Source organism: Neltuma alba, unplaced genomic scaffold, assembly GCF_004799145.2.
Source record: "Neltuma alba isolate B1F8T4 unplaced genomic scaffold, ASM479914v2 tig00012187_pilon, whole genome shotgun sequence".
NCBI classification, from domain to species: domain Eukaryota; kingdom Viridiplantae; phylum Streptophyta; class Magnoliopsida; order Fabales; family Fabaceae; genus Neltuma; species Neltuma alba.
This window is the reverse complement of record NW_021636728.1, coordinates 163,498-188,399: the sequence shown is the minus strand read 5'-3', so window position 1 is coordinate 188,399 and position 24,902 is coordinate 163,498. Positions and strand designations below refer to the sequence as shown.

General features: G+C 33.0%; 3 protein-coding genes across 10 annotated transcripts; 2 read left to right on the top strand and 1 right to left on the bottom strand.

Annotated features, from left to right (window-relative positions):
- Positions 1-89: 89 nt before the first annotated feature.
- Positions 90-21,474, bottom strand: LOC114724406 (putative pentatricopeptide repeat-containing protein At1g12700, mitochondrial). 8 transcript variants are annotated; one of them, XM_028910749.1, is made up of 5 exons: positions 19,236-21,474; positions 18,155-18,270; positions 17,609-17,813; positions 16,550-17,197; positions 16,211-16,433 (listed from the first exon to the last, which is right to left on the bottom strand). In XM_028910749.1, the coding sequence occupies exon 1, from the start codon at positions 21,126-21,128 to the stop codon at positions 19,314-19,316; it is 1,815 nt and encodes a 604-aa protein (XP_028766582.1). In that variant the 5' UTR covers positions 21,129-21,474; the 3' UTR covers positions 16,211-16,433; positions 16,550-17,197; positions 17,609-17,813; positions 18,155-18,270; positions 19,236-19,313. The 8 variants fall into 8 exon arrangements, with proteins under 8 accessions (XP_028766586.1, XP_028766582.1, XP_028766584.1 ...); XM_028910751.1 differs by having other exon boundaries at positions 16,211-16,701; positions 17,037-17,197; XM_028910752.1 differs by having other exon boundaries at positions 16,211-16,696; positions 17,037-17,197.
- On the top strand, positions 3,392-8,333 carry LOC114724416 (probable polygalacturonase At3g15720). The gene is made up of 5 exons (XM_028910764.1): positions 3,392-3,514; positions 5,582-5,789; positions 6,067-6,145; positions 6,278-6,386; positions 8,229-8,333. The coding sequence occupies exons 1-5, from the start codon at positions 3,392-3,394 to the stop codon at positions 8,331-8,333; spliced, it is 624 nt and encodes a 207-aa protein (XP_028766597.1).
- On the top strand, positions 13,615-15,934 carry LOC114724415 (probable polygalacturonase At3g15720). The gene is made up of 5 exons (XM_028910763.1): positions 13,615-13,695; positions 14,519-14,704; positions 14,838-15,045; positions 15,467-15,545; positions 15,677-15,934. The coding sequence occupies exons 1-5, from the start codon at positions 13,615-13,617 to the stop codon at positions 15,816-15,818; spliced, it is 696 nt and encodes a 231-aa protein (XP_028766596.1). The 3' UTR covers positions 15,819-15,934.
- Positions 21,475-24,902: the final 3,428 nt, after the last annotated feature.

Below are 24,902 nucleotides of genomic sequence, written 5' to 3'. Positions count from 1 at the left end.
ATCACTGATGTCCCTGCCTTTCATTTTGCCCTTTGAACCAGGTGCAAGAACTTCACCAGTTCCAGAATCTATAGTTTTGAACTCCCCACGTTGAAAAATCCAATAACCTTCAAAATATTGCATTTATAACATTTCAGATAAAAGAACGACTCTTTGCAGGAGTAAATATTGTTAAGAAAAAAAACTTTAGCCTGAATCAAAGATTACGGTCATTGTAATTTCAATTTTCTAGAAACAGACACGAGAAAGGACTTTTTCAAAAGCAATCAAATTGAGTGCCACATGTTAACATGCTGCTTCTGGTCACTTTGCCTCACCTCCATACAAAAAATTAGCCAAAAAACTTATCAAGTCATTTGGAAGAATTAGAACTCTCAAAATGGCAAGCAGTTCAGTGATTATGTGCAAAGTTAATTGGAAACGTCAAACATGCCTTTTTTTTCTAAGTTTAGGCCCCAATGAAAACCATCAATCGCAAACTTAAAGCTAAATGACATCGGCAAGACAAGTTACATAAAAATGTAACTGTTAAAGCACAACAATCATAGTAGAAAGAGAAGCAGGGTGTTCAACTATTTGCATGTGGGCCACGAACTATAAGAAGAATTCACTAAGACAAAAGAAGAATACCAAACAAAAGGATCCCCGATCTTTCCTTACATTATTGCCTTCTTAAGGTGAAGTACAACAGAAATTGTTCTAACAAGATGCACCACATATCAGTAAACTTAGAAAAACAATGTTTTTGAAAGAGATGAATATCAGTACAAGATAGATCTGATGAAATCGCGCACCGTGACTCTTGTTTCGCATGAGTGCTCCTCTTCGAGACGCGAACAAGGAGAGGTGATGTCGAAGCCTCTGTAACAATACGGGCATGAGGAAGAGGGTCGGACCTCGTCGCCCACATCGAAATCATCGATTCCCATCCGATCAGAGAACCCCAAAATACAAGAAATAAGATTTGTTTCAAAAGCGAAAAGAGTGAGACACATCACGAATTGAAATCCATACGAACTCAATTGCGAATTCTCAGTCTGACGCCGAATCACATAATGCGGTTGCCGTTTGGTCGCGGCAAGGCGCGAGGTCACGTATTAAACTTATTAAAAATATATTGAATCAATATTTCAAATATACACACATTGCTGGTCAAAAATATATACACACACACGCTGGGAAAAAAAAAAAAAAGAGAGGAAGAATTGCAGTTAAGTCTCAAAAAAAGACACAATTACTAAAAAATCTTAATAACAACCTGAACAATCTGTAATAACAAATTTTAAAGTAGAGAATGACAACCTTTAATATTTGTTTTGTAATTTTTTTCTTACAACCTCATTATAATTCTCCACAAAAAAACATATATATACGCACGGCTAGAATACAACACCTAAGATTTTTGCTCAAAAAAAAAAAAGAAGAATACAACACCTAAGAGTAAGATATTTAATTACCTGAAAATCTATTAATAATTTAAGAGTTTGCAATAAAAAAACTCCAGAAAAATTATAACACGTCTAAACTCTTCACTTATTGTTAAGATTTTTTTATAATTAAATTCCTTCAAATCTTATAATAGTTCTCCCATAGATGCATCCCGACCCCGACCGGAATTGATCATGACCAACATTCTAGTTTGACTAAAATTAATTGGAGGTGATCATATTAATCATATGGATGCGTTTCACTGACTTAGAACATTAGAGATGGTGGAGTCAAATAGAACAATAAATTAATCTATTTATTATGAATTAGGCCATGTAGTTTATTTTGTTTGAATTAGTCTTTTATAGTTTGATTAATTATAGGCATTAGCCGTTGACCATAAAAACAATTAATTTTAGTTTATAAATTTAATGAATTTTTGTGCAATTTTCTTTAATTTGTATATGATTGTTTTAACACCGTTTTAACATCTATGCATTTTCTATAAATGAATATAAATAATTTAAATTAAAATTATCAGATCATATAATAAAGGTAAATTCAAATAAAATAAATTATATCAATCTGATTTATGACTGAGATGAACTGTGAGGACTTGTGAATTAGTGTTCTCTCTGTTTTTCTTACATAATTTTCTTAAATTTATAGTATGATATCATATAAAATCTCAATTCAATTTTTGCATGTTGCATTCAACATGCTTAGATTTAGGCGCACTAGGATTTTTCACGTGCATGTATCATATACACATGCAAAGAAGAACGATAAAATTTATAAGAAATAGAAAATTGGGACTAAATTCCTGCACTTAATCAATATCATTAATAATATTACTTTTTTATTTTCATTCTTGAATTAAAACGTAAAAATGTTTGACTTGTAAATACATTAATTAAAATCAAAGCTAATACGGCAGAATCTTAAATGCCATAATTGAGAGTGAAAGTGTTTGCCTGTTTGGCCTTTGAATGTGATAATATTATCCATAAATATATAGAAAAATAAATAGATGCTTTTATAATTCCATTGGCCATTGTATTACAACATCTATAAATATAGAACTTCTGATCTTTAATATAAAATTCAATTGACTAATTTAAAAAGATTAAGTAAATTACTAAATTATTTAATTATAGTATGTGTTATATGATCTCTGTAAAAATTTATGTGAATTATTAGATTATATATTAATTTATAAACGAGGTAAATTAGTTTACAAGAAAACGATAAATATATATAAATAATTTAAAATAATTTTTTAATTTTTTTAAATTAGTTAATTGGATCTTATAATAATGACGAAAGATAGTATTGAACTAAATAAATATCTCTATTCTAGTGCAACATTTATTCATTTAGTTATTTATTTTGCAAGATGATAGTCGATCAATATATTTCACACTAGTACTATGGATTTATGACAGATATACTGTCCAGTTTATTTAAATTTTTATTATGCGTACAAATTTTGGAACGAGTATAATGTAGGGACCTTTTTTTTTCTTTTCTAGTTATACGCATAACAAACAAAAGGATAGGCAAATAGTAAATATATAACATATAATCGCTAATTATTTATTTAATTTTCGAAGTATAGAAGGACAACATATTTATGATTAATAAATACATTCAACTAGCGTACATGGTTGAATTATGAATTTTGCATTCGAATGTGTAAAACATCCATTTTAATGAATTAAACTAATATATATACATATATTTGGGTTTAATAATATGAGAAATCATCGAAAATCGAAAAATATCCCCAAAAAATTAATTATATGTGTGTTCCTCCGCGCTATATAAACCCAGGTGGTTCTCTTACTTGACCACACAAACAAATCATGCAAGTAAAATTATATCATTCTGTTAGCTTTCTCCTTTCTACACTTTGATTGTTGTTCTCTTTTTGCGGTAACAAGTCGTGTGTGTTCAGTTCTAAATGAACTTGCAAGGCTACTTTGCTATCTTCTTGTTGTTGTGTTTTGTTGCTTCACAAGCTAATCCTACTTTTGATGTCCTCAAGTATGGTGCTTCAGGGAATGGACAAACTGATGATTCACAAGTAAGTATGCAAATATTACCTTTTTTTTTATTTGGCATTGAATCTACACTACAAGTATAAGTCTAAAAAAAGAATTTGTCCTAAAAGATTGGCCTAGTGGGAGAATTCTTTTAAACTTATAAACTCCACTTTTCTTTTAAAACTCTTTGACACTACAAAAAAAAATTGACTTTCATCAGCGACATAGTATAAAAGTCGTTTGCTATAGTAATTGTAGCTGAATTTTTAGTGGTGACAAAAAAAGTCGCTGCTAGAAGACGTTTTCAATGGCAACCAATTGTCACTGCCAAAAGTGACTTTCCGCCAAAAGTCATGCCGAAGAAAAATGGCTTCACTGACGCCATGTTATCGCCATGTCACTATCTTGCTGTCACGTCATCGTTCAAATATTTTTAACTTAAATGTGTTTTCTTCAAGGTTTGAACTCGTGGTACTGATTATTATTATAAAATCAAATATATATTATCATATTATACTTTCAACGACGATATTAGAAAGTCACCGTTTACAGTTTGACCTTCAGCAGTAACTTTCTAAAGTCGCCACTAAAAGTCTGAGGCAGAATGAAGACCCCAAAGACTTTTAGTGGCGACACTATAGTTGCCACTGAAAGTATGCTTTTCAATAGCAATAAAAAAAATGTCGCTATTGAAAGTGAGTCATTCAGCAATGAATTTAGGATTTCATCATTGAATGTATGCCTTGCAAAGACATTCAGCAACGACAAAAAATGTCGCCACTAAAGGTCTCACATTCAATGGCGACTTTTTGTATCGCCACTAAAAGACACTTTTAGTGGCTACTTTCAACGGATGTCGAAAGTCATACTTTCAGTGGTAACTTTTTAATATCATTGCTGAAAGTTAACTTTCAACAGTGACTTTTTTTGTTACCGTTAAAAGTCGTCACCGAAAGTTTTTTATTTTTAGTGTGATATGAAACTTATGACAATTTAAATATTGTTGTTCATTATTTTGATATTGAATTGTAGCTCATTTTCAAATTTCGTGGAGTGAATGAGAATATACTTCTCTAATCCTAGGCAGAGAGAGAATATTTAGCTTGATCTTATCTATAATCCACATCATTAAATTTTTAACATAAATATATTATTTTATCATTTATTTATTATTATGCGGTATTATTTTGTTGGAAAGTGTATATATTAGATTTGAAAGTTGTTAAATTTTAATATAGAGTTAATGAAACTTAAAGTTTTCATAGTTCCGATCAAACATATAAAAAATACTTATAAAAAGAATTAAATGGTTAAAAATTAGTAAAAAAATTTTGGTCGTTAGCTTGATTAATTAATTGTATCCTATTGGGTAATTAATTTTGGCGCGTTTGGGAATTTGTGGAAAGGCTTTTGTAAAAGCATGGAAAGATGTTTGTAAAGCAAAAAAGGGCTATCCGACCCTTTTGGTGCTCAAGGGAAGAACCTTTGTGTTGCAACCTATGGTTTTCCAAGGTCCTTGTAAGTCTCCATCTATTAATTTTAAGGTAAGTCCATTCAGTAATTAAATTTTTCTCTAGTTCTACTTCTTGTAGTCACGTGTCTCTTTACTTTGATGAACTATATGATTAATAAATGTGCAAACCCTACACATTTTTTGAAATGTGTACAAAATTTGCAGACACTTCTCATCTCGAAAAAAAATTATTCATATTTAAAACAGGAATAATATTTGTATTCATAAGATTAAAATATACCACCTTCTATTTTTAATATAAAATTCACTTTGTGACGCTGCAAAGTGGATATTATATTAAAGATTGGAGATAATAATACTCTAGTTCTCATTATAAGACATTCTTCTCTGGTTTTAAATATAAGACTCTTATACTAGTGTGTACAAGGATCTTATATTTAGGACCGGAAGAGTATTTTAGAAGGAATGGGTAGTCCTTATATAAGTTAATTATCTAGTGAGGTATTAATCACCTTTTTTTGACATACGGCGAACTATAAGGGCAGATTAAAGGAACTATATATTTTTTTAATTCCTAACATTTTGTTATATATATTTTTTTATTATTGATTATGATTGTGAGTAATTGGTTCAGGCTATATCATTTCATGCGTGTAAGGGCCTTACAATTAATATGGTGAATATGATAAACACCCCACGAGGTCATGTGTCCTTGAATGGTTGCAATGGCTCTGTTGTCTCTAACATCCACCTCCGTGCTCCTAAAGATAGCCCAAACACCGACGGCCTTGGAATCTCCGGGTCATCCCATGTTACCATCCGAGATTCTACCATGGAAGTTGGTAATTAACTAACAAATCACTTATCTTAACTCAGAAAACTTGACTTATTTTCATTTACAAATCAGTATACCATCGTTGGTTCTTAATATAACAATTACTTAACTAATTTAGATAGATTAATGAAGCTAGATAATATAAATTCAAATGCACAGGAGAGGAACTTCCCACTTTAAAAAAACAGAGTCGCTTCCACTTACCCTAGTCGTACTTCATTCTCATTTGGGTCTTCTGATCATTCATATGCAATATGCATCATTCTGTTCCACTTTTGCTGAAGGTGATGACTGCCTGACCATTGACGGAGGCTCCTACATGAATATTAGTGGCATCTTCTGCGGACCTGGTCATGGCATAAGGTGATCTTACATCATAATCCTACTTTTCATTCATTAATAAATATATATATATCCATACAAGAAATTTACATGTGTTAATCAAATAATCCATAAAAGTCTTTGTGGTGTGTGTTGGTGAATATACATGTCCAGCATTGGAAGCCTGGGAATTGGTGGAACCTATGGTGCAGTGGAAGAGGTCCATGTCAGAAATTGCACCTTCATCAGATCTTCAAATGGAGCAAGGATCAAGACTTGGGAGGTAAATCACACATACACCAAAACAGAATAAAATAAAATGATTTTAAACTGCATACTTCATCATAACAGTGATGATTCAGCAATAAAAAGATAAGAAGTTAAACCGTAACTTGGATTAGATTAGACTGTCTCTATGCTGATAAGCAATTAAGACCAAAGCTTTCAGCTTGAAATTTCAAACGTAATCCCAACCTATATATGTGGGAACCACCTAAATAAAAGAACTTAAAGAAAATTTTACCTAATCACGTTCAAAAGTAACCATAAGCACATGAAGTTTAGAAATAAATTTGCAAGAGTTGAAAATATACACACATATACTAGGAAAATTTGGGGTTCATTTTGAAATTAATTTTATTAGAATAGAAATTGTAAGCTGTGTTGCCGAAGAATAGTAACAACTTGGAGCCTTGACTCTTAAAGATGTCACTCCTGTTTACCAGCAGATTAGCAACAACTTAAAAGTTATGCTGATGTACGCAAAAGCACAAGAAACAAGCATTACAAGCATATATGAGAGGAGAACAAGGATAGACAGTTATATAAAGATGAAGGAACATTTTGGGTCACAAATTAATATTCATAATTAATCAACCTATGACAGAAGGAAATTTTGAAACAGCCCATGACAGATACAACGACTTAATTTTCAGCAAAAGGTTATTCAGATAGGAGGACCAATCCTGATGCATCTCATGACACAGTAACCTAAAGGTAATTTAGATTCTCTGAACATATTGAGCACAAACCATTAAGATATGATCTAGTGTCAAAGGGCATATTGAGCACAAACCATTAAGATATGATCTAGTGTCAAATGGCACGACCAATGTGGACCAAGGACAACAAATAGCTGCTGTAAACCAAACCAAGTTATTATAAGTTCAAAACAAAAAACAAACAGAGGCAGAGGAAATACAAATACATTTTAGACCAAAATCATTAATATTAATATTTAGACAAAATAAATTACCTTTCAGTATCCTTTCATCACTTGTTCCCCCCTGACTTTCATTGTCCCCTCTGAAGCAGGGGGACGGAATTCACCAGTTCCAGAATCTGTAATTTTGAACTCCCTATCTTGAAGAATCCAAAATCCAATAACCTTCAAAATATTGCGCTTATAAATTTCAGATAAAAGAACCACTTTTGCAGGAGTAATTACTGTTAAGGAAAAAAAAAAAAAACTTTAGCCTGAATGAAAGATTGCAGTCATTGTAATTTCCATTCTCTAGAAAGAGACATGAGAAAGGACTTTTTCGAAAGCAATCAAATTGAGTGCAACAGGTTAAAACGCTGCTTCCAGTCACTTAGCCTCACCTCCATAAAGAAATTAGCCAAAAAGCTTGTCAAGTCATTTGGAAGAACAAGAACTCTCAAAATGACATGCAGTTCGGTGATTATGTGCAAAGTCAATCTAAAACGACATAACCTTTTTTAGTTAGTTTAAGCCAAGATGAAAACCATTAATCGTACATTTGAAGCTAAATGAAATCGGCAAGACAAATTGAAGTTACATAAAAATCTAACAGTTAAAACACAACAGTAATAATTTGGTTGGTTGGGAAGAACGGTAAATCCGCGATCTTCATAATAGCAAGAGAAGCAGGGTGTTCTCCTTTCGCATGCGGACCAACCCAAGTTTCATACGACAAAAGAAGAATACCGAACAAAGGGATCCTCGATCTTCCTTACACTATTACCTTTTTAAGGTGAAGTACAACAAAAATTGTTCTGACAAAATGCACCACATATCAATAAAATTAGGGAAAAAACAATGATTTTGATTTTCCATGAGGCCATGCAATTTATAAACTTCATCATATACGGTGCCCAACTGCAGAACCATTTACAACTCGTTGGAAAAGATGTCCTCCACGGTGTAATGGAACAGAATGCAAGTAATGCGGCTGATAACTTACTGAATCACCCTATGGGGAAACATTAAAAAGATATTGACACATACATTGTTCTTCAGCATCATGTATCGAAATCTGACTATAGTTCCAAGAAAAAAGACATCTGCAAATGAATATCAATGCCAGATAGATCTTACTAGAACGCGTACCGTGACCCTTATTTCTCATGAGTGGTCGTCTTCGAGGTGCGAACGAAGTATGGTGATGTCGAAGTCTTTGTAACAATATGGGCATGAAAAATAGGGTCCGAGCTCGTCGACCACATCGAAATCATCGATTCCCGATCGACCTGAGGGCCCAGATTACAAGAAATCATGTTTTTTCTTTTCAGTAGAGAAAAAAGCGAGCCAGTTGGTGGATATTTTACGTTTATTTATTATCTGCCTTTCAAAATTGCAAGAAAATTTTTTTAGGAGGTCTATATTTTGTTTCGACTGTGTCCAGTCTCAATGCAGTGGGAACGCCATCAGGATGGATTTCAATTAAAAAAAAATCATATAACCCATATGGAATAACTTATAAACAACATAATGAAAGTAATAATTGATAAGTAAAATAAATTTATAAAAGTAAAAAAAAAGATAATTTATTAGGACGGGATTAGGACAAGACATCATATTTTATATCTCATCCCGTCCTGATACAGAAGTCCTGTTCTGCTTTTGTTTTATTCCAAAATGATTGGGATTTCCGGCCAAAGCAAATGATTGGGATTGAAACAGAACGTTAGGACGAAGCATAGTTGAACACCCCATTTATATTACGAGTGGACGATGGATACACACCCATTTACACAATACCCCTCTGGTCTTATTTATAGGACAGAAAGAGAAGATTTTTTTGATCCTATTGATAGGACATTAAGAAAAAATTTGAATATAGATGCACAATTTTATCTTTCATTTATTATTTTGTTGACTTTGTTTACATGATGTATAATGTATATTAAATAAAAATAAAGTTGGAAAGTTGTTAAGTTTTAAATGAGAGTTAACGAAGTTTAAAGTTTTTCTTAGTATGTGTAAAATATGTTAGAAGTGATTAATAAATAGGACTAGAAGAATACCTATCATTCACCTTCTAGAAAGTATTTTTGTTCCATAAGATACTCATTTAATCCTATTTATATGATAGAGAGATAATATATTTTTTGATCCTATTTATATGGCACTGAGAGAAATTTTTTATGTGAATGTACAATTTTACCTTTCATTTATTATTATGTTGATTTTGTTTATATGAGGTATAATATATATTAAATAGGGATAAAATTAAAAAGTTGTTGAATTTTAAATAAGAATTAATGAAATTTAAGGTTTTCTTTAATTTGTGTGAAACATGTTAGAAGTAACTTACAAATAGGACCAGGGGAGTATTGGCTAATTTTTAAGGACTATTAAATATGTTTTATATATACCCATAATTAATAAAATAGCGAAAAAGATTAAAAATCAATATGACATTGAAATTTATTGTCATTAATAAGAATAACATCAAAAATTCTTTATGATAAACTTAATGTTTTTCACTATTTTTATTGTTAGGTATAGATAAGTTAGAATTAATCTATATTTAGGGTTAGAGAGAGAGAGAGAGGAGTATTTATAGCACCGAACATCAAATTTGCAGCAAAAGTCAATAAAAATTCATCACAAATTCTTCATCTTCTTGTTTCATTCTCACGCATGTACCACTTAAATGCATGAACCTCTATTACAATACATGATACTCTCTCTGCTCCAAATTACAGTGTGTCTTTTACAAAAATCGTTAATATATAAAAATTTCTTAGAGAGCTATTAAATACTCATTCCAGTCCTATATATAAATTTCAAATAATCGAATCACATTTAACAAACTAACAATTAGAATTAGTTAAAAATAATCAATAAGTCAAAAATATTTTTTTAAAAAATTTGCCCTTATTTATTAAGAGAGTAAATGAGAGAGTCAATAAATAAAAAAATGATGAAAGAAAATATATGGGGTAGCAATAAATAAATGAAATGATGAAAGAGAATATATAGGAGTAATATTAATGTGTATAAGAGAGTACTAAATACAATCAACTAAGAACAAATCAAAAAATAATAATAAATACTCATATTAACTAAAAAATGAAACTTATATTTTGGGCCATACTTCTTTCTAAAAGTGAAGTTTATATATATGACAAGAGGGAATATCATTTTCCAATGTACTCCTATTTATTTATTTTTTGGATGAATTTACTCCTATTTATTAGTGGTGCTATTCAAACTTCATAGAAATCATGAACAACATTCTTTGATGGATAAAACCAACCTTTGTGCTTTTAATTAATCACAATAATTACACCATTGGAATTGGAGACGATCATGTTCATAATTTGGATGCATTTCGTTGACTATGAACATTAGAGATGGTGAAGTCAAATAGAACAATAAATTAATTTATTTATTATGAGTCGAATCCATGTAATTTATTTTACTTGAATTAGGCTTTTATTTATTTATTTATTTATTTATTGCCAACAAAGATGTAGTATTACTAAGTAGGACAAGTACAAAGCTCCAAAACAAACCAGACACAAGTAAACCGAACCAGAACAAAGAAAGTAACTAGAGAAATAAGGATGAGAAAATTCAAAGCAACACAAGTAAAGCGAACAAGCAGCGCAACATCCAATGACCATTGCTCCTAAAATAAGGGTCGCAACACCCAATTTGAAGGGTAAGACCCATTCATTGAAGCTTTAACAACTCTAGCAGCTACTAAATATGCTTCTGTGGGACCAACAAGAATTGATTCAACTAGTAAGGAGTTGGTTCATAATCTATAAGGTCATGAGTTCGAATTTCATTGCCGATATGAGAACTTTGTTGGTGGGAGATCTGTAAGTATCTTTGTAAGCACTCTCTGAGCCTGGAGGCATGCCTTAACCCTGGTGAACTCTTGGAATCCAACTCATCTAAATTTTTTTTGTAGCAAAAACAAATTGCTTCTGTGGGAATCAACTCGCGGGAATGATTCCTGAGAAATTAGGCTTTTATTTTGAACAACTATAGGCGTTCATATTTGACCGTAAAAACAATTAATTTTTCAGACCAAAAAATTAATGTTAATCTATAAAATTTCATAAATTTTTGTTGAATTTTCTTTGTTTGGTATATCGGAAATCCTATTTTGCAGATACCTATAAATTTTTTCAATTTTTAATTTGGTACCTATGTATCCTCCAAACACTGTAATTTTGATCTGTTAGCGTAATTGGCTTTTGGATAAAAGAGTAAAATAATAGAAGCCAATGGTGCTAATAGGGTATAATTAGAGTGTTTAATTAAGAGAACAAAACACATATGTATCAAATTACAAATTGAGGAAAACTATAGGTACCTACAATATGGTTTTCCCTAGGAGATTTAACACCATTTTAACATCCATGCATTTTTATAAATGAATATAAAGGACATAAATTAAAATTATCAAATCAAATAATAAGGGCTTAATTCAAATAATAAAGTAAACTATATGAACCGATTTAGAACTGAAATAAACTATAAGGATTTTCACATGCATGTATCGTATACATCTGCAAAGAGGAAAGATAAAACTTATGGAAATAGAAAAATAAAAGAAAACAATGGGACTAAATTCATGCACTTAATCAATGTCATTAATAATATTAGTTGTTTATTTTCATTCTTGAATTAATAAAAGGAAAATAATGTTTGACTTGTAAATACATTAGAATCAAAGCTAAATACGGTAAACTCTTAAATGCCATAATTGAGAGTGAAACATTGTTTGGCCTTTTGAATTTGATAATATTTATCCATAAATCAATAGAAAAATAAATAAATGCTTCTATAATTCCATTGTATTGCAGCATCTATTTACTTTACGGTATGATTTGAAACTTTATATGTTTTAATGTGTAAATATTTATCTAGGACTAGGAGTATGTTGAACTAAATAAATATCTCTATTCTACTGCAACATTTATTCATTTAATTATTTATTTCGTAAGGTGATAATCAATATGTATTTCATACTATTGGTTTATGATAGAAATACTGTCCATTTATTTAAATTTTTAATATGCGTATAAATGTGGGTGCTTTTTTTTTTTTTTTCCCCATTTCATACTCTTCTAGTCCTATTTACAGGGCAAAGAGATAATACTTTTTAGTTCTATTTATAAAGTACTGAGAGAAATTTTTTATATAGATATATAATTTTATCCTTTATTTATTATTGTATTAGCTTTATTTACATAATGTATAATGTATATTAAATAGGGATAAAGTTAGAATGTTGTAAAATTTTAAATGAAAGTTAATGAAGTTTAAAATTTTTTTTATCTGTGTAGAACATATTAGAACTGACTTATAAATAGGACTAGAAGAGTAACTATTCATTATTTATTTAACTTTCCAAGTATAGAAGGACAACATAGTTAAGATTAATAAGCTTATTCAATTATTTACAGAGTTGACTTGTGAATATTTGCATCTGAATGTGTAAAACTTTTATTTTTAAAGAATTCAAATTTGGGAGACACTGTAATCTAGGCTGAAAGATTAAAACATAAATACATAAATAAGTGAATAAATATATGGGTTTATTAATATGAGAAATCAACGAAAATCCAAAAATATCCCCCAAAAAAAATTAATTATGTGTCTTTCTTCAGACTATTTAAACGCTTAGAATTATATTGCTGGTTTGTTTTATGAGTAAAGAGTAAAGAAGTTTTGTGTGTGTTTTCAGTTGTGAATGAATATGCAAGGCCTATTATCATTTGCCATCATCCTCTTGTGTTATTTTTTTGCTTCTTCACAAGCTAATCCTATTTTTGATGTCCTCAAGTACGGCGCTTCAGGGGATGGCCAAACCGATGATTGCAAATATTATGATCCTTGTCATTTTCATCTGGCTATTTCTCTGCTCATTTCACGAAGTCTAGTTATTTCTTTTGTTCTAAATATAAAACCTATTTTTTAGTGTAATTTACACTACAAAATAGATTTTATATTTAGAACCAGAGGGAGTATGTTGTTTTTTACTCTTTTGAGGTTGAATTGTTTTTTTTTTTTTTCATTTCCCAAACTATGTGCAACGCACGAGAGAATAGGAAGATCAGTAAACTTTTTTATTTTTATTTTTTTTCCAACAAACTTTTCTTTTATTATTATCTTGATTAATCATTAATTAATTTTGTTTTATTGGGTAATTAATGTTGTTGCATTTGGGAATATGTGGAAATCAAAGGCTTTTGTGAAAGCATGGAAAGATGCTTGTAAAGCAAGAAAGGGCTATCCAACCCTTATGGTGCCTAAGGGAAGAACCTTTGTGTTGCAACCTACGGTTTTTAAAGGTCCTTGCAACTCTCCATCCATTAATTTCAAGGTAAGTGATCCATTCAATAATTAACTTCTTTCCTTCCCCCCCCCCCGGGGGATGATGTTTTTTTCTTGTTTTACTTCTCCTAATCACATTTCTCTTGTTTTGGTGACCTAGATGATTCAGAAATGTATAAACCCTTGATATATTTTTGAAAATGTGTAGAAAATTTGTGGATGCTGCTAATCTCTCTCTCTCTCGCACACACAAATTATATCCCCAGTCTCTCCGATTTTTATATGTATAAGAGGTTTTTTTTGGGAGATAATTTGTTTTTATTTATTAGAAATAGTTTGAAATTTTTAGTAGCTTTTTTCATTTTGTCCTCATTAATTATTGGTTAATCTCATTACATCAATTATCTACTCGTTCAATTTCTCTATACATAACAGTGTTGTTGAAAAATAAGTTGCATTTTTTTTTATATATTTATTGTCTTTAACCAATTTTAATAAAATTTTTATCTATGTACTCCCTTTTATTCTTATCACACGAGACTTTCAACTAATTCAAATGAACAAAGGAATTTTATTCTTATCACATGAGACTTTCAACTAATTCAAATGAACAAAGGAATGACACTTGACTCATTAAATCTGTCTTAAATTAATAAAAAATTTTGAAGTTTTGATGGAGATAGAAAACATGAAAGTCACTTTTAAGCATTAAATTACCAAGGCAAAATTAACAAATAAGCATTAATGACTCTTCAAACCATTTATGTTAAGGACTGAAGAAACCTTCTAGAAGGCATGTTATAATGTAGATTAGAGGGAGTGATTTGGTCACATGTATGTGTATAAATCATTTTCCAAGTGTGGGATAGCAGATTCGAGGGACTATAATGGCTCCAAAGGACATCAGTGGCTGGAAATGGCCAAGCAGTGACAAAAACGCATGGCTTCATTTTCAGTACATAAAAGGACTTGCTGTGGATGGCAGAGGACTTTTTGATGGCCAAGGTGCCCCTTGGTGGGACTGCTTCAAAAAATCCCAATGTCATAAGCGTCCACGTGTAAGTTACAAATCCTACTCCTTCAATATTTCAAATTAAATTTTAAAAAATTATGTATTTCCTTAACAGTTAAAATCTATATAAAAGTGTTAATAAATCCATTTTTGATTATGAATGTGAGTAATTGGTGCAGGCTATATCATTTCATGCATGTGAAGGGCTTAAAGTTAACAGGGTGAATTTGATTAACACCCCAGGAGGTCACATCTCCTTAAACGGCTGCAATGGCTCTGTAGTCTCCAACATCCACCTTCGTGCTCCTAATGATAGCCCTAACACTGATGGTCTTGGAATATCTAGCTCATCCCATGTCACAATCCGTGATTCTATCATGGAAGTTGGTAATCATCTAACTTAAGTAAGGAAACCTAACTTATTTCTCTTTTACAAAATAATTATAACTCTCGGGGAGAGGATACTCTCTAGATGTAGGAAGATTCATGTCGAGAGAAAATAAAAAGAAATTAATAGATCCCACATGTCAAGTTAGACCTACAAACTTCTCTCTTTTCCTTTTCTACTTGGACTTTGTTCACCAAAAAAGAATCTAGAATTGTAACTCTTCCCGTTTGAGGTCCTCCTTTTTTATCTTGTGAATCTCACCACTACTAACTAATCTAGATTCAAACACTCTAGACTTTCGAGGAGAGGAACTTCTCACTATGAAAAATAGAGTCTCTTCTACTTACCCTAATCATCTTTCATTCTCATTTGGGTTTTCTGATCATTCCTATGCATGATTGTGTTCCACTTTTGCTGAAGGTGATGACTGCGTGGCCATTAATGGAGGTTCCTACATGAACATCAGTCGCATTTTCTGCGGACCTGGTCATGGCATAAGGTGATCTCACATCATAACCCTCCTTTTCAATCACTAATAAATATATATATATCCATACAAGAAATTTACATGTGTTAATCAAATAATCCATAAAAGTCTTTGTGGTGTGTGTGGTGAATATACATGTCCAGCATTGGAAGCCTGGGAATTGGTGGAACCTATGGCGCAGTGGAAGAGGTCCATGTCAGAAATTGCACCTTCACCAGATCTTCAAATGGAGCAAGAATCAAGACTTGGGAGGTAAAACACACATACCAAAAAAAAAAAAAGTAAAATAAAATGATTTTAAACTGCATGCTTAATAACAATGATGATTCAGTATTAAAAAGATAAGAAGTTAAAACCTAACTTGCTCAGACTAGATTAGACTGTCTCTTTGCTGATAAGCGATTAAGACCAAAGGTTTCAACTTGAACTTCCAAAAACAATCCCCAAAATCCTTCAGATGAACCTATACATGGGGGAATCAACTTTTCGGAAAGAAAAAATTGAGAGAAGCTCAAGTAAAGAACTTACAGAAAAGTTCACTTAATCATGTTCAAAACTAACTATAAGCACATGAAGTTTAGAAAGACATTTTCAAGAGACTTGAGAATACATGCACACACATACTAGGAAGAAGGACCCATTAATCATTTAGATTCTGTTTGTAACTTATTTCCCACTTTTTCTCAATGATTGAATTCCTTAATCTACTTAACCCAAACTATTTTTACTTAATTATTAACATTCTCATTCAATCATGGTTTGACCAAATACAATCATGTTACGCTGTTCCTAACCAGGGAGGATTTGGGTATGTCAGAAAGGTCACATTTGAGGACATAATACTAGAAGATGTCCACCACCCAGTGTTCATTGACCAACACTACACTGCTCATCCTGCAACTGACAACAAAAAGGCTATAAAAATCAGTGACATTACATATAGGAATTTCCGGGGAACTTCAGCTTTTGAGGAAGCAGTCAAGTTGATGTGTGACAATGCCGTAGGATGCACCAACCTTCTGTTGGACGACATCAAAATTACATCGTCTGATCCTAAAAAGAACACCAAGGCCACCTGCTCGAATGCTCATGGCACAAGTTCTGCCTCCAACATCCCTCAAGTTTCATGCCTTCTAAAGTGACCCTTTTCTTCAGGGCTCATTCTGCACTTATTTGTTTAGAACATAGAAATTGTAAGCTATGCAGCTGATGAATATAAGAGCTTGGAGACTTAATGATGTCACTCTTGTTTATCAGCAGATTAGCAACCACTTAAGGTTAAGCGGATGTACTACCAAAAAATAGAACATTATGGGTGGTATATATGAGAAGATAACTAAGCTATACAGTTATAAATAGATGAGGGAACTTTTTGGCTTACAAATTAATATTAATAGTTAATTACAATTTTCTTGTTCCTAACAATATCTAAAAATGTATGAGAATACGATAACAAAATTTATACAAAACTGAGGAAAGGTGTGTAAGACTAAATCGTTATACCTGATGAAGAGTACATGCTGGAAAAGAGTAGGTATGGTTGTAAAGAGGACAGATCCATACCAGATTGGGTACTCACAACATGTTTATATTGATAATGGAGAGGCACCGATGCAACCAGAAGTGATCCACAAATGATGCCAAACTTGTAATAAAGTTTGTATCTGAAATATTTTAAAGACCAGTTACATAAACCTCTGGCACTCATAAGTCATAACAGAACGAAGTTTACATTTGAAACATGCTATGACAGATATAACAACTTAAGTTTCAGCAAAATAATGATTCAGACAGGACGGCCAATCCTGATATATCTTAGATACAGTAACCTAAAGATAATTTGGATCCTCCGTACATCTTGAGCATAAAGTCATAAACCATTCAAATCTGATTTGGATGGTCATGACTTTTTTCCTTCTCTTTTTGTTTTAATGACCTTTTTGATTTTGAAGGGAATAGAATAAATAAATAAATAAATATTTCCATTGATGAACTTAAAAAGAAAAAAAAAAAAGAAAATTTAAAAAACATAAAAATGAAAACAATAAAATCTAGGCCTTCCAAATCAGATTTACACAATCAAAGAGTTCCATGCGATGCACGTCTCCCTCAAAGTGCAGAGGATGTACAGTCAACCTTGGATGCAAGATATGCAATCTCAAACATCATGCAGATTGCTGGTGCAACTTCCCCTTCCACAAGCTTGGCAGACCCCATCCTATTACTGCCTCATATGCTGAGGTCAGTGAGCAATAGAGTCCACATGAAGAGATCCTCCAACTGTGAAAAATCACGAATCAAACTTTTCTGCCGTGATTCTAACACTTGGTCTGTAGCTGAAGGATTCAAACACCCCTAAGAATGTTCTCCGGCCCAACAAAATGCATTGTAAAGACTGCTTAAAGAGCTTAAGCCTTTTATTTCAAAGAAACCATATGTACTTGGAAACGGGAAACTACTTCAGTGTAAAAGCGCACATTGAGTGTGGACTAAGGACTGCAAATAGCTTCTGTAAAGAAAATCAAGTTACTAATCAATTCATAGCAAAAAACGTACAGAGGCGCATGAAATACACATGAATTTTAGACCCAAATCATTAATATTTAGACAAGATAAATTACCTTGCAGTATCCTTTCATCACCCTGACTTTCATTATGCCCTCTAAATCAGGTGGAAGAACTTCACGAGTTCCAGAATCTATAATTTAGAACACCGCATGTCGAAAAATCCAATAACCTTCAAAATATTGCAGTTATAACATTTCAGATGAAAGAAACTCTTTGCAGAAGCAAATATTATTAAGAAAAAAATTTACCCTGAATAAAAGAATGCAGTCATTTGAATTTTATAGAAAAAGACGTGAGAAAGGGCTTCTTCAAAAGCAATCAAATTGAGTAACACATGTTAAAATGCTGCCTCTAGTCAATTAGCCTCACCTCCATAAATAAATTAGCCAAAAACTTATCAAGTCATTTGGAAGAACAAGAACTCTCAAAATGGCATGAAGTTCAGTGATTATGTGCAAAGTCAATTTAAAATGTCTTACATGCTTTTTTCTGTTAACTTCAAGCTACAATGAAAATCATCAATAGTGCACTTAAAGTTAAATGAAATATGCAAGACCAGTTCAAGTTACGTAAAGATGTAACAGTTAAAGCACATGCGTAATGAGTTGGTTGGGAAGAACAGTAAATCCTTGATATTTGGTAAAAGAAGATTACAAACTTTCATTAAGAGAAGCAGGGTGTTCTACTTTTGCGTGTGGACCAACATAAGTTACTTACCCACAATAAGAACAATTTACCAAGACAAAGAAGAATATCATACAGAAGGATCCTTTACATTATTATCTCTCTAAGACGAAGTACAACAAAAATTGTTCAGACAAAATGCACCACACATCAATGAAATTTAAAACAAAAAAAAAAAAAGGAATTTTTTTATTTTGTCATGAGGCCATGCAATTTATAAACTTCATCACATACCGTACACAACCATTTACAGTTTGTTGGAAAAGATTTTACTTGTATGCTTCATAGTCTAAAGGAACAGGATGCATAATGCGGCTAACAGCTTACTAAATCATCCTACCCGGAAAAATAAAATGATATTGACACATACATTGTGCTTCATCATGTATAATAAAGTCATATTGTAATTGCATACAAAGCCACTTTTTCCCACGCATAAAACAGAAATACCTTCAGTTTTTCTAAAGTTGGGCGTGCTCGCTCAAATCCATCCAAGAGAATGCCTTAATTTTCTTGTATTAAAAATTCTCAGAATGCAATGTCTTCTTGACTAGTGGATACATAGTTGACTAGCATTTCAATGGTAGCAGCGTCTGCAACAAAACCTTTCTCTTTCATTATTTTAAGGTATCTCATTGTCTTTGAAGTCTCCTTTTTAAAAAGAAATCCTCGAATAAATACATTGTAAGTACAACTATTAGGCGGGCAACCATTCTCTTCCATATTTGTCAATAATTTTTCAGCCTCATCCACCAGTCCTTCTTTACAGAGACCTTTAATCATTATGGTATAAGCATAAACATTCATTTGCAATCCTTTAGCAGGAAAACTATTAAAAAGTTCCCGAGCAGCATTCAGTTTTCCAGCACTGCACATTGCATCAAGCAAAATACAGTAGATCACAATATTAAAATCCATATTACTCTTTTCCATTGCGGCAAATAATGATATTGCCTCAGAATGAAGTTGGCATTTGCAAAGTCCATCCAATATTACAGCACAAGTCTGGAGATTGGGAATTTGGCCATATTTATGCATACTGAAAAACAGTTCTTTAGCAGCAAGTGGTCTACCTACTTGGCATAACCCACCTATAAGTGTAGTCCATGTGACAACATCAGGAGTAAATCCTTTGCTAACCATTTCATCCAAGAGATGCATAGCATTATCAATGTTTTTTACTTTACACCATCCATGGATCAATGAACTATAAGTTACAATATCTGGTAAACAGCCCCTGCTAGCCATTAAATGAAATACTTTTGTGGCTTCATTCATTTGATTTTGCAAACAATATCCATCAATCAATGAATTATAAGTGAAAACATCAGGCTCCTCCCCCATCTGAATCATAAAACCCATTATGCTTTTAGCACCCATTATCATTCCTTCTTTGCTTAAGGCATCCGCTAAAATATTAAAAGTTTTAACATCTGGCATGATCCCCTTTTGCCTCATCTCAATTAGTAGTGCACTAGCTTCCTTCCATCTACAAGAAGTACATAGACCTTGAATTAAGCAAGTGTAAGTGACAACATTAGGCTGAATACCTTTACTAGTCATTTCTGAACACAAACTTAAGGCCTCAGATACCAACCCATCCTTGCACAAACTATTGATAATCATGCTATAGACTACAACATTTGGCTTACAAATTCTTTCCTCCAGCTTCCGTAGACACTTAATTGCAGCACTTGTGTCACTGATACTGCACAAGCCGTTTATTATTGTCCCAAAGGTGTGAATGTCGGATTGATACCCCACTTTTTCTGTATGTTCAAGTAATCTTATTGCTTGAACCAACTTGCCTTCTCCACAAAAACCATTAATAAGAGTGGTAAAAGTCACAACAGTAGGCTCCAAACCAACTTTGAACATAGTCCCCAAAACTGAGAACCCATAATCTGTCTGCTTTAAATGGCAAAGACAATTTATCACAATATTCAGAGTATATACATCAGATTTTATACCCAACGAAGAAATTTCTTTAATAAATGAAATCGCTGTTGTATAATGCTTCATCTTCACAATCACCCCCAACAATAACGTGAAGTCTAACACAGATGGCAAAGGCTTCATCCTAGCCATCATATGAAAAATGTTGACGGCATCATCAATATTTTTCAATTTTCCAGACCTGCATTGGTTCCTCATAAGATTTAACAACTGGGCGTCGATTTCTGTAGAACCAACTGTGGTAGAAATTGGAGAACAAGAAGACACGACAACACAGGAAAAGTAACGCGATGGGAGAACAAGAGGAGTTCTGGAGCCAGCAGTAACACCAATCTCTTGAAGAAGAAGAAGAGGAAACCAAGAAAAGGACGCTATTCTTCGTAGCATAGGATTAGACAAGTGGGTATCACACGCTCACTATCAACATAGCAAATAGTTTGCTCTAATGTTTAATCTAAGGTTTGAAAGTTGATGAACCATATTAAAGAGGAGGAGGACTTTACCAAGAGAATTGAAGCATCAAAGCTTCCGATTTCTTCGAAAACGCAGCAACACACCAAGCTTTCTTCTTCACTATTCTGGCGACCAAAACTCGCGAAGCGGAGCTGTTTTGATTGAACGAGATGTTGAGAAGACTATAGAACAAACTCCACTAAGGTTTTGGTATGGGCTTTGCAAGAAGGAGCATTCCACAACTCTCAGTCTCTTTGCTGCGAAACAGAATGCTGAACAGAGAGGAAGGGTCGCTGGCTCGTTTGAGTCGTTTCGCTATGGTGGAAGAGGAAGGCCAAAAGAGCGCGCTTAAATTACTAATTGCCCCCTCATTGCATTTTTTTTAATTGATGATATTTATTGAAAAATATAAGACATTTTTATACGGGAAAAAGACAAAAAAATGCAACTTTAACTTCAAAATGCCACAAACGTACACCCAATATGCAAAATCCCTTTTTGGTGTCATGAGACCAAATTGGCATTATTTTGTTAAATGAAAAGACCATACTGCGCTCACCATATACAAAACATGGGCACCACATTAAGCTGCACGCCAAAGGAAGATAGGTGGGAAGGAAAAGAGAGAAACGTGCACAATTCCAACTGTTCGAGGGTGATGAGAAGGTGGTGGTTCGAAAGGGTAAGTGTTTTTTTGAAATCATATGACTCTTTCATCCTCCTTGCATGACTGTTGCGGTCTGTTTTCTTCATTTTGGTGGTCCTGCATTCTGCATGAGTTGTTGAGGGTTTAGAGGAGGTAAGGTGCGGCATTACGTAAGGCGTACGTTCTTCATATTGGGGTGTTGGTTTTTCCTTTTTTAGGTGTGAGAATGGTCAGCAATTTGAACAAATGAGTTGATTAGTGTTAGATAAGGTTAGGGTTCTAGGCAAGTTAGTTTTGTCAGCTTAAAAGGGAGACGATGCTGCAGCAATCGTAAGTTGATTCATCTTGGGATGTTGGTTGTTGTTTTTAACTTGTGGGAATGGTTAGATATTGGAACGTATGAGTTGGTTAGTGAGGGATAGAGTTAGCTTAGTATGGGACGGTGCTTATAATGATCTGTTTGTGGGAATAGCAGATGGTAGTTGAGGGAAATTGGAAGAAACTCGGCGATGATCACGTATATAGGAAGGCTGAATATCAATAGTGATGACATTGTGAAGTGTGTTGTTAATAGGTAAAGTGGATTTATGAAATGATATATTGAAGTTGTTAACTTTGAAAGTGGCTGTGTTGGGTTTATGAAATATCTTTTTTACAGAGATGACATTGTGATGAAATATTTTCCTTGTTTGTTGTGGGGTATAATGCAAAATGACATGCAATATTGGGTCAACATATTCAAAGACACTTGCTTTGATTTTTCATCTTGGTAGAAACTTTGTTAACAATGTTGAAGGTGAAATGAAATACAATGGTGAGAGTGTGAGAGTTAAAACGATAAAACAAGGGATAGAACATGAAGAGTTGAGGTCAATGATATTGGAATGGTTTGATATAGATGTTAATATTTGTGACATGAAATATACAGTGAGCTTCGATGATAAGGCATTAGTAGATTTGGTTGATGATAGTGAAGTTGATAATCCTTTTCAGTACAATGACACTAGTGCACATGTGTATCTAGCATCGAAGGAGAGTACACCAGAAGTAATGGATGATCCACAAATGTGAGATATTTTTTTTCATAGTTATTGCAGTTGTTATTTATTATATTGTTGTTGTGAATTTCTTAACAAAAGTTGTAATTATGCATGCAGCATTGACAACTTCTTGGGACTGTCACAAAAAAGGTATTTTTTGTCAAGTTGCGGGAATAATATGGACGGAACTGTTTGTGATGAAAATGGGGGTGACTGTGTAAGAGAAGGCAGTGGGGGATGTCATGTGAGGCTAGTAAGTACAGTAGAGATTGCACCAACACCCATGCCCGAGATGAGTGCTGTGAAGTGGAAAGAATTGTTATTAGAAAAGAAGCAAACTTTTGCAAATACGACAGAATTCAAAAAGAAGGTATATAAATTTAGTATTACAGAAAAGTTCAAGTACAAATATGTCAAAAATTGTGAGGAATGTGTGCATGTGAAATACAATGTTGAAGGTTGTCCTTGGCGAATAATAGCAAGAGTAGCTAAGAAGAGAAGTCCTTTCCCCGTTGTAACTCAACTCAAAAATAAATATGTGCATAATGCCCAAGAGATTATGCAAGTTACACATGATGAAAGAGCAGCTTTGACATCATCAATTATCATTGAGGAGGTAAGGGATCACACAGATAAGCGTCCAAATGAAATAAGAAGGACCTTGGCAAGGGATTATGGTGTGAAGTTGACATATAAGCAGGTATATATGGTTAAGGAAAAAGCATCAGAGGAAATACAAGGGAGGCCTGAACAGTTATATATGTTGATACCATGGATATGTCAACGATTGAAGGAAACCAATGGGAAGACGGTTGCTGAATGGGTAGCAATTATTAACAACATATTTGAGCGCGTTTTCATAGTATATGGTTGTTGTGTAGAGGGTTTTTTGTTCAGGGTAAGACATGTACTGTACATAGATAGAACACATTTGAGTGGACTATATAGGGAAACACTGCTATCAGTCTCAACATATGATGCGGACAATGAATTGTTACTATTCGCATATGCTATTGTGGAGGGAGAGACTTATGAGGAGTGGGCATGGTTCCTAAATATGATAAAATAGATAGTTTGTACAATCCAATTAACTATTATGTCAAATCGTTACAATGCAATAATAGGAGCTGTTGGAGCAATATTTGGAGGTGACAGTCATGCATACTGTTATAGGCATGTAAAGGAAAATTTTAGCTATGAAATGAATAAATTATACAGAGGTAGGAGGAGAACTAGTGGTATTAGTAAGGAAGTTGGATTAAAGTTGTTTGATGACATTGCATACACGAGGGTTAACTTTGAGTTTGATAAGGCAATGACAAGGATGGGAAATTTCAGTCCTCATTTACTTCAGTGGCTTAACAATCATGGTGATATTCATAAGTAGGCATTAGGCAATGAGTAAGTTTCCATATAAACAATGGGATAACATAACAATGAATCTTGCTGAGTCATTCAATGCTTGGATCGTAAAAGAGAGGCGCCATAATGTTGCCCAACTTATTCATGAATATCATGAGAAGGTTGCAAAGAAGATGTGCGCAGCAAGTATGGGAATGGGAAACTGGAGAAATGGTGTGGGTCCAAACATTGATGGAAAGGTGATGGAAAATATGGCTAGATCGGTTCATATGCATGTTGAACCTTATGGAGGTGGCAGGGTCTATGTATATACTTCGCATGGAGCGTTATATGTCAATATTCAGTCAAATGAATGCATTTGTGCTGCATGGCAAATGACAGGGATTCCGTGTCCACATACTTGTACTGCAATAAGGGTGGTCCATGCAAATGTGTATGATTTTGTAGAGGAATGTTATAAAATAACATCTCAAGAGAAGATTTATGGGAGCACCATGATTCAAGTAGTGACAATTGACAAGCCTAATCCTAATGATTAAATGCTGGAAAACATAAAAAATCAAGTGTTGCTATATCCACCTAAAACTAGTAGACCTTCGGGAAGGCCAAGAATTAGGAGGCGGGAATCCCAATTCCAAAATAGGAAGATTTACCACTGTG

Excerpts from the sequence above, each read along its gene's own strand:
- LOC114724416 (XM_028910764.1), top strand. The coding sequence starts at position 3,392 with ATGAACTTGCAAGGCTACTTTGCTATCTTCTTGTTGTTGTGTTTTGTT. Across the intron at positions 5,790-6,066 it reads AGATTCTACCATGGAAGTTG|GTGATGACTGCCTGACCATT; the intron begins GTAATTAACTAA and ends CTTTTGCTGAAG. Across the intron at positions 6,146-6,277 it reads GGACCTGGTCATGGCATAAG|CATTGGAAGCCTGGGAATTG; the intron begins GTGATCTTACAT and ends ATACATGTCCAG.
- LOC114724415 (XM_028910763.1), top strand. The coding sequence starts at position 13,615 with ATGGTGCCTAAGGGAAGAACCTTTGTGTTGCAACCTACGGTTTTTAAA. Across the intron at positions 15,046-15,466 it reads TGATTCTATCATGGAAGTTG|GTGATGACTGCGTGGCCATT; the intron begins GTAATCATCTAA and ends CTTTTGCTGAAG. Across the intron at positions 15,546-15,676 it reads GGACCTGGTCATGGCATAAG|CATTGGAAGCCTGGGAATTG; the intron begins GTGATCTCACAT and ends ATACATGTCCAG.
- LOC114724406 (XM_028910753.1), bottom strand. The coding sequence starts at position 21,128 with ATGCTACGAAGAATAGCGTCCTTTTCTTGGTTTCCTCTTCTTCTTCTT.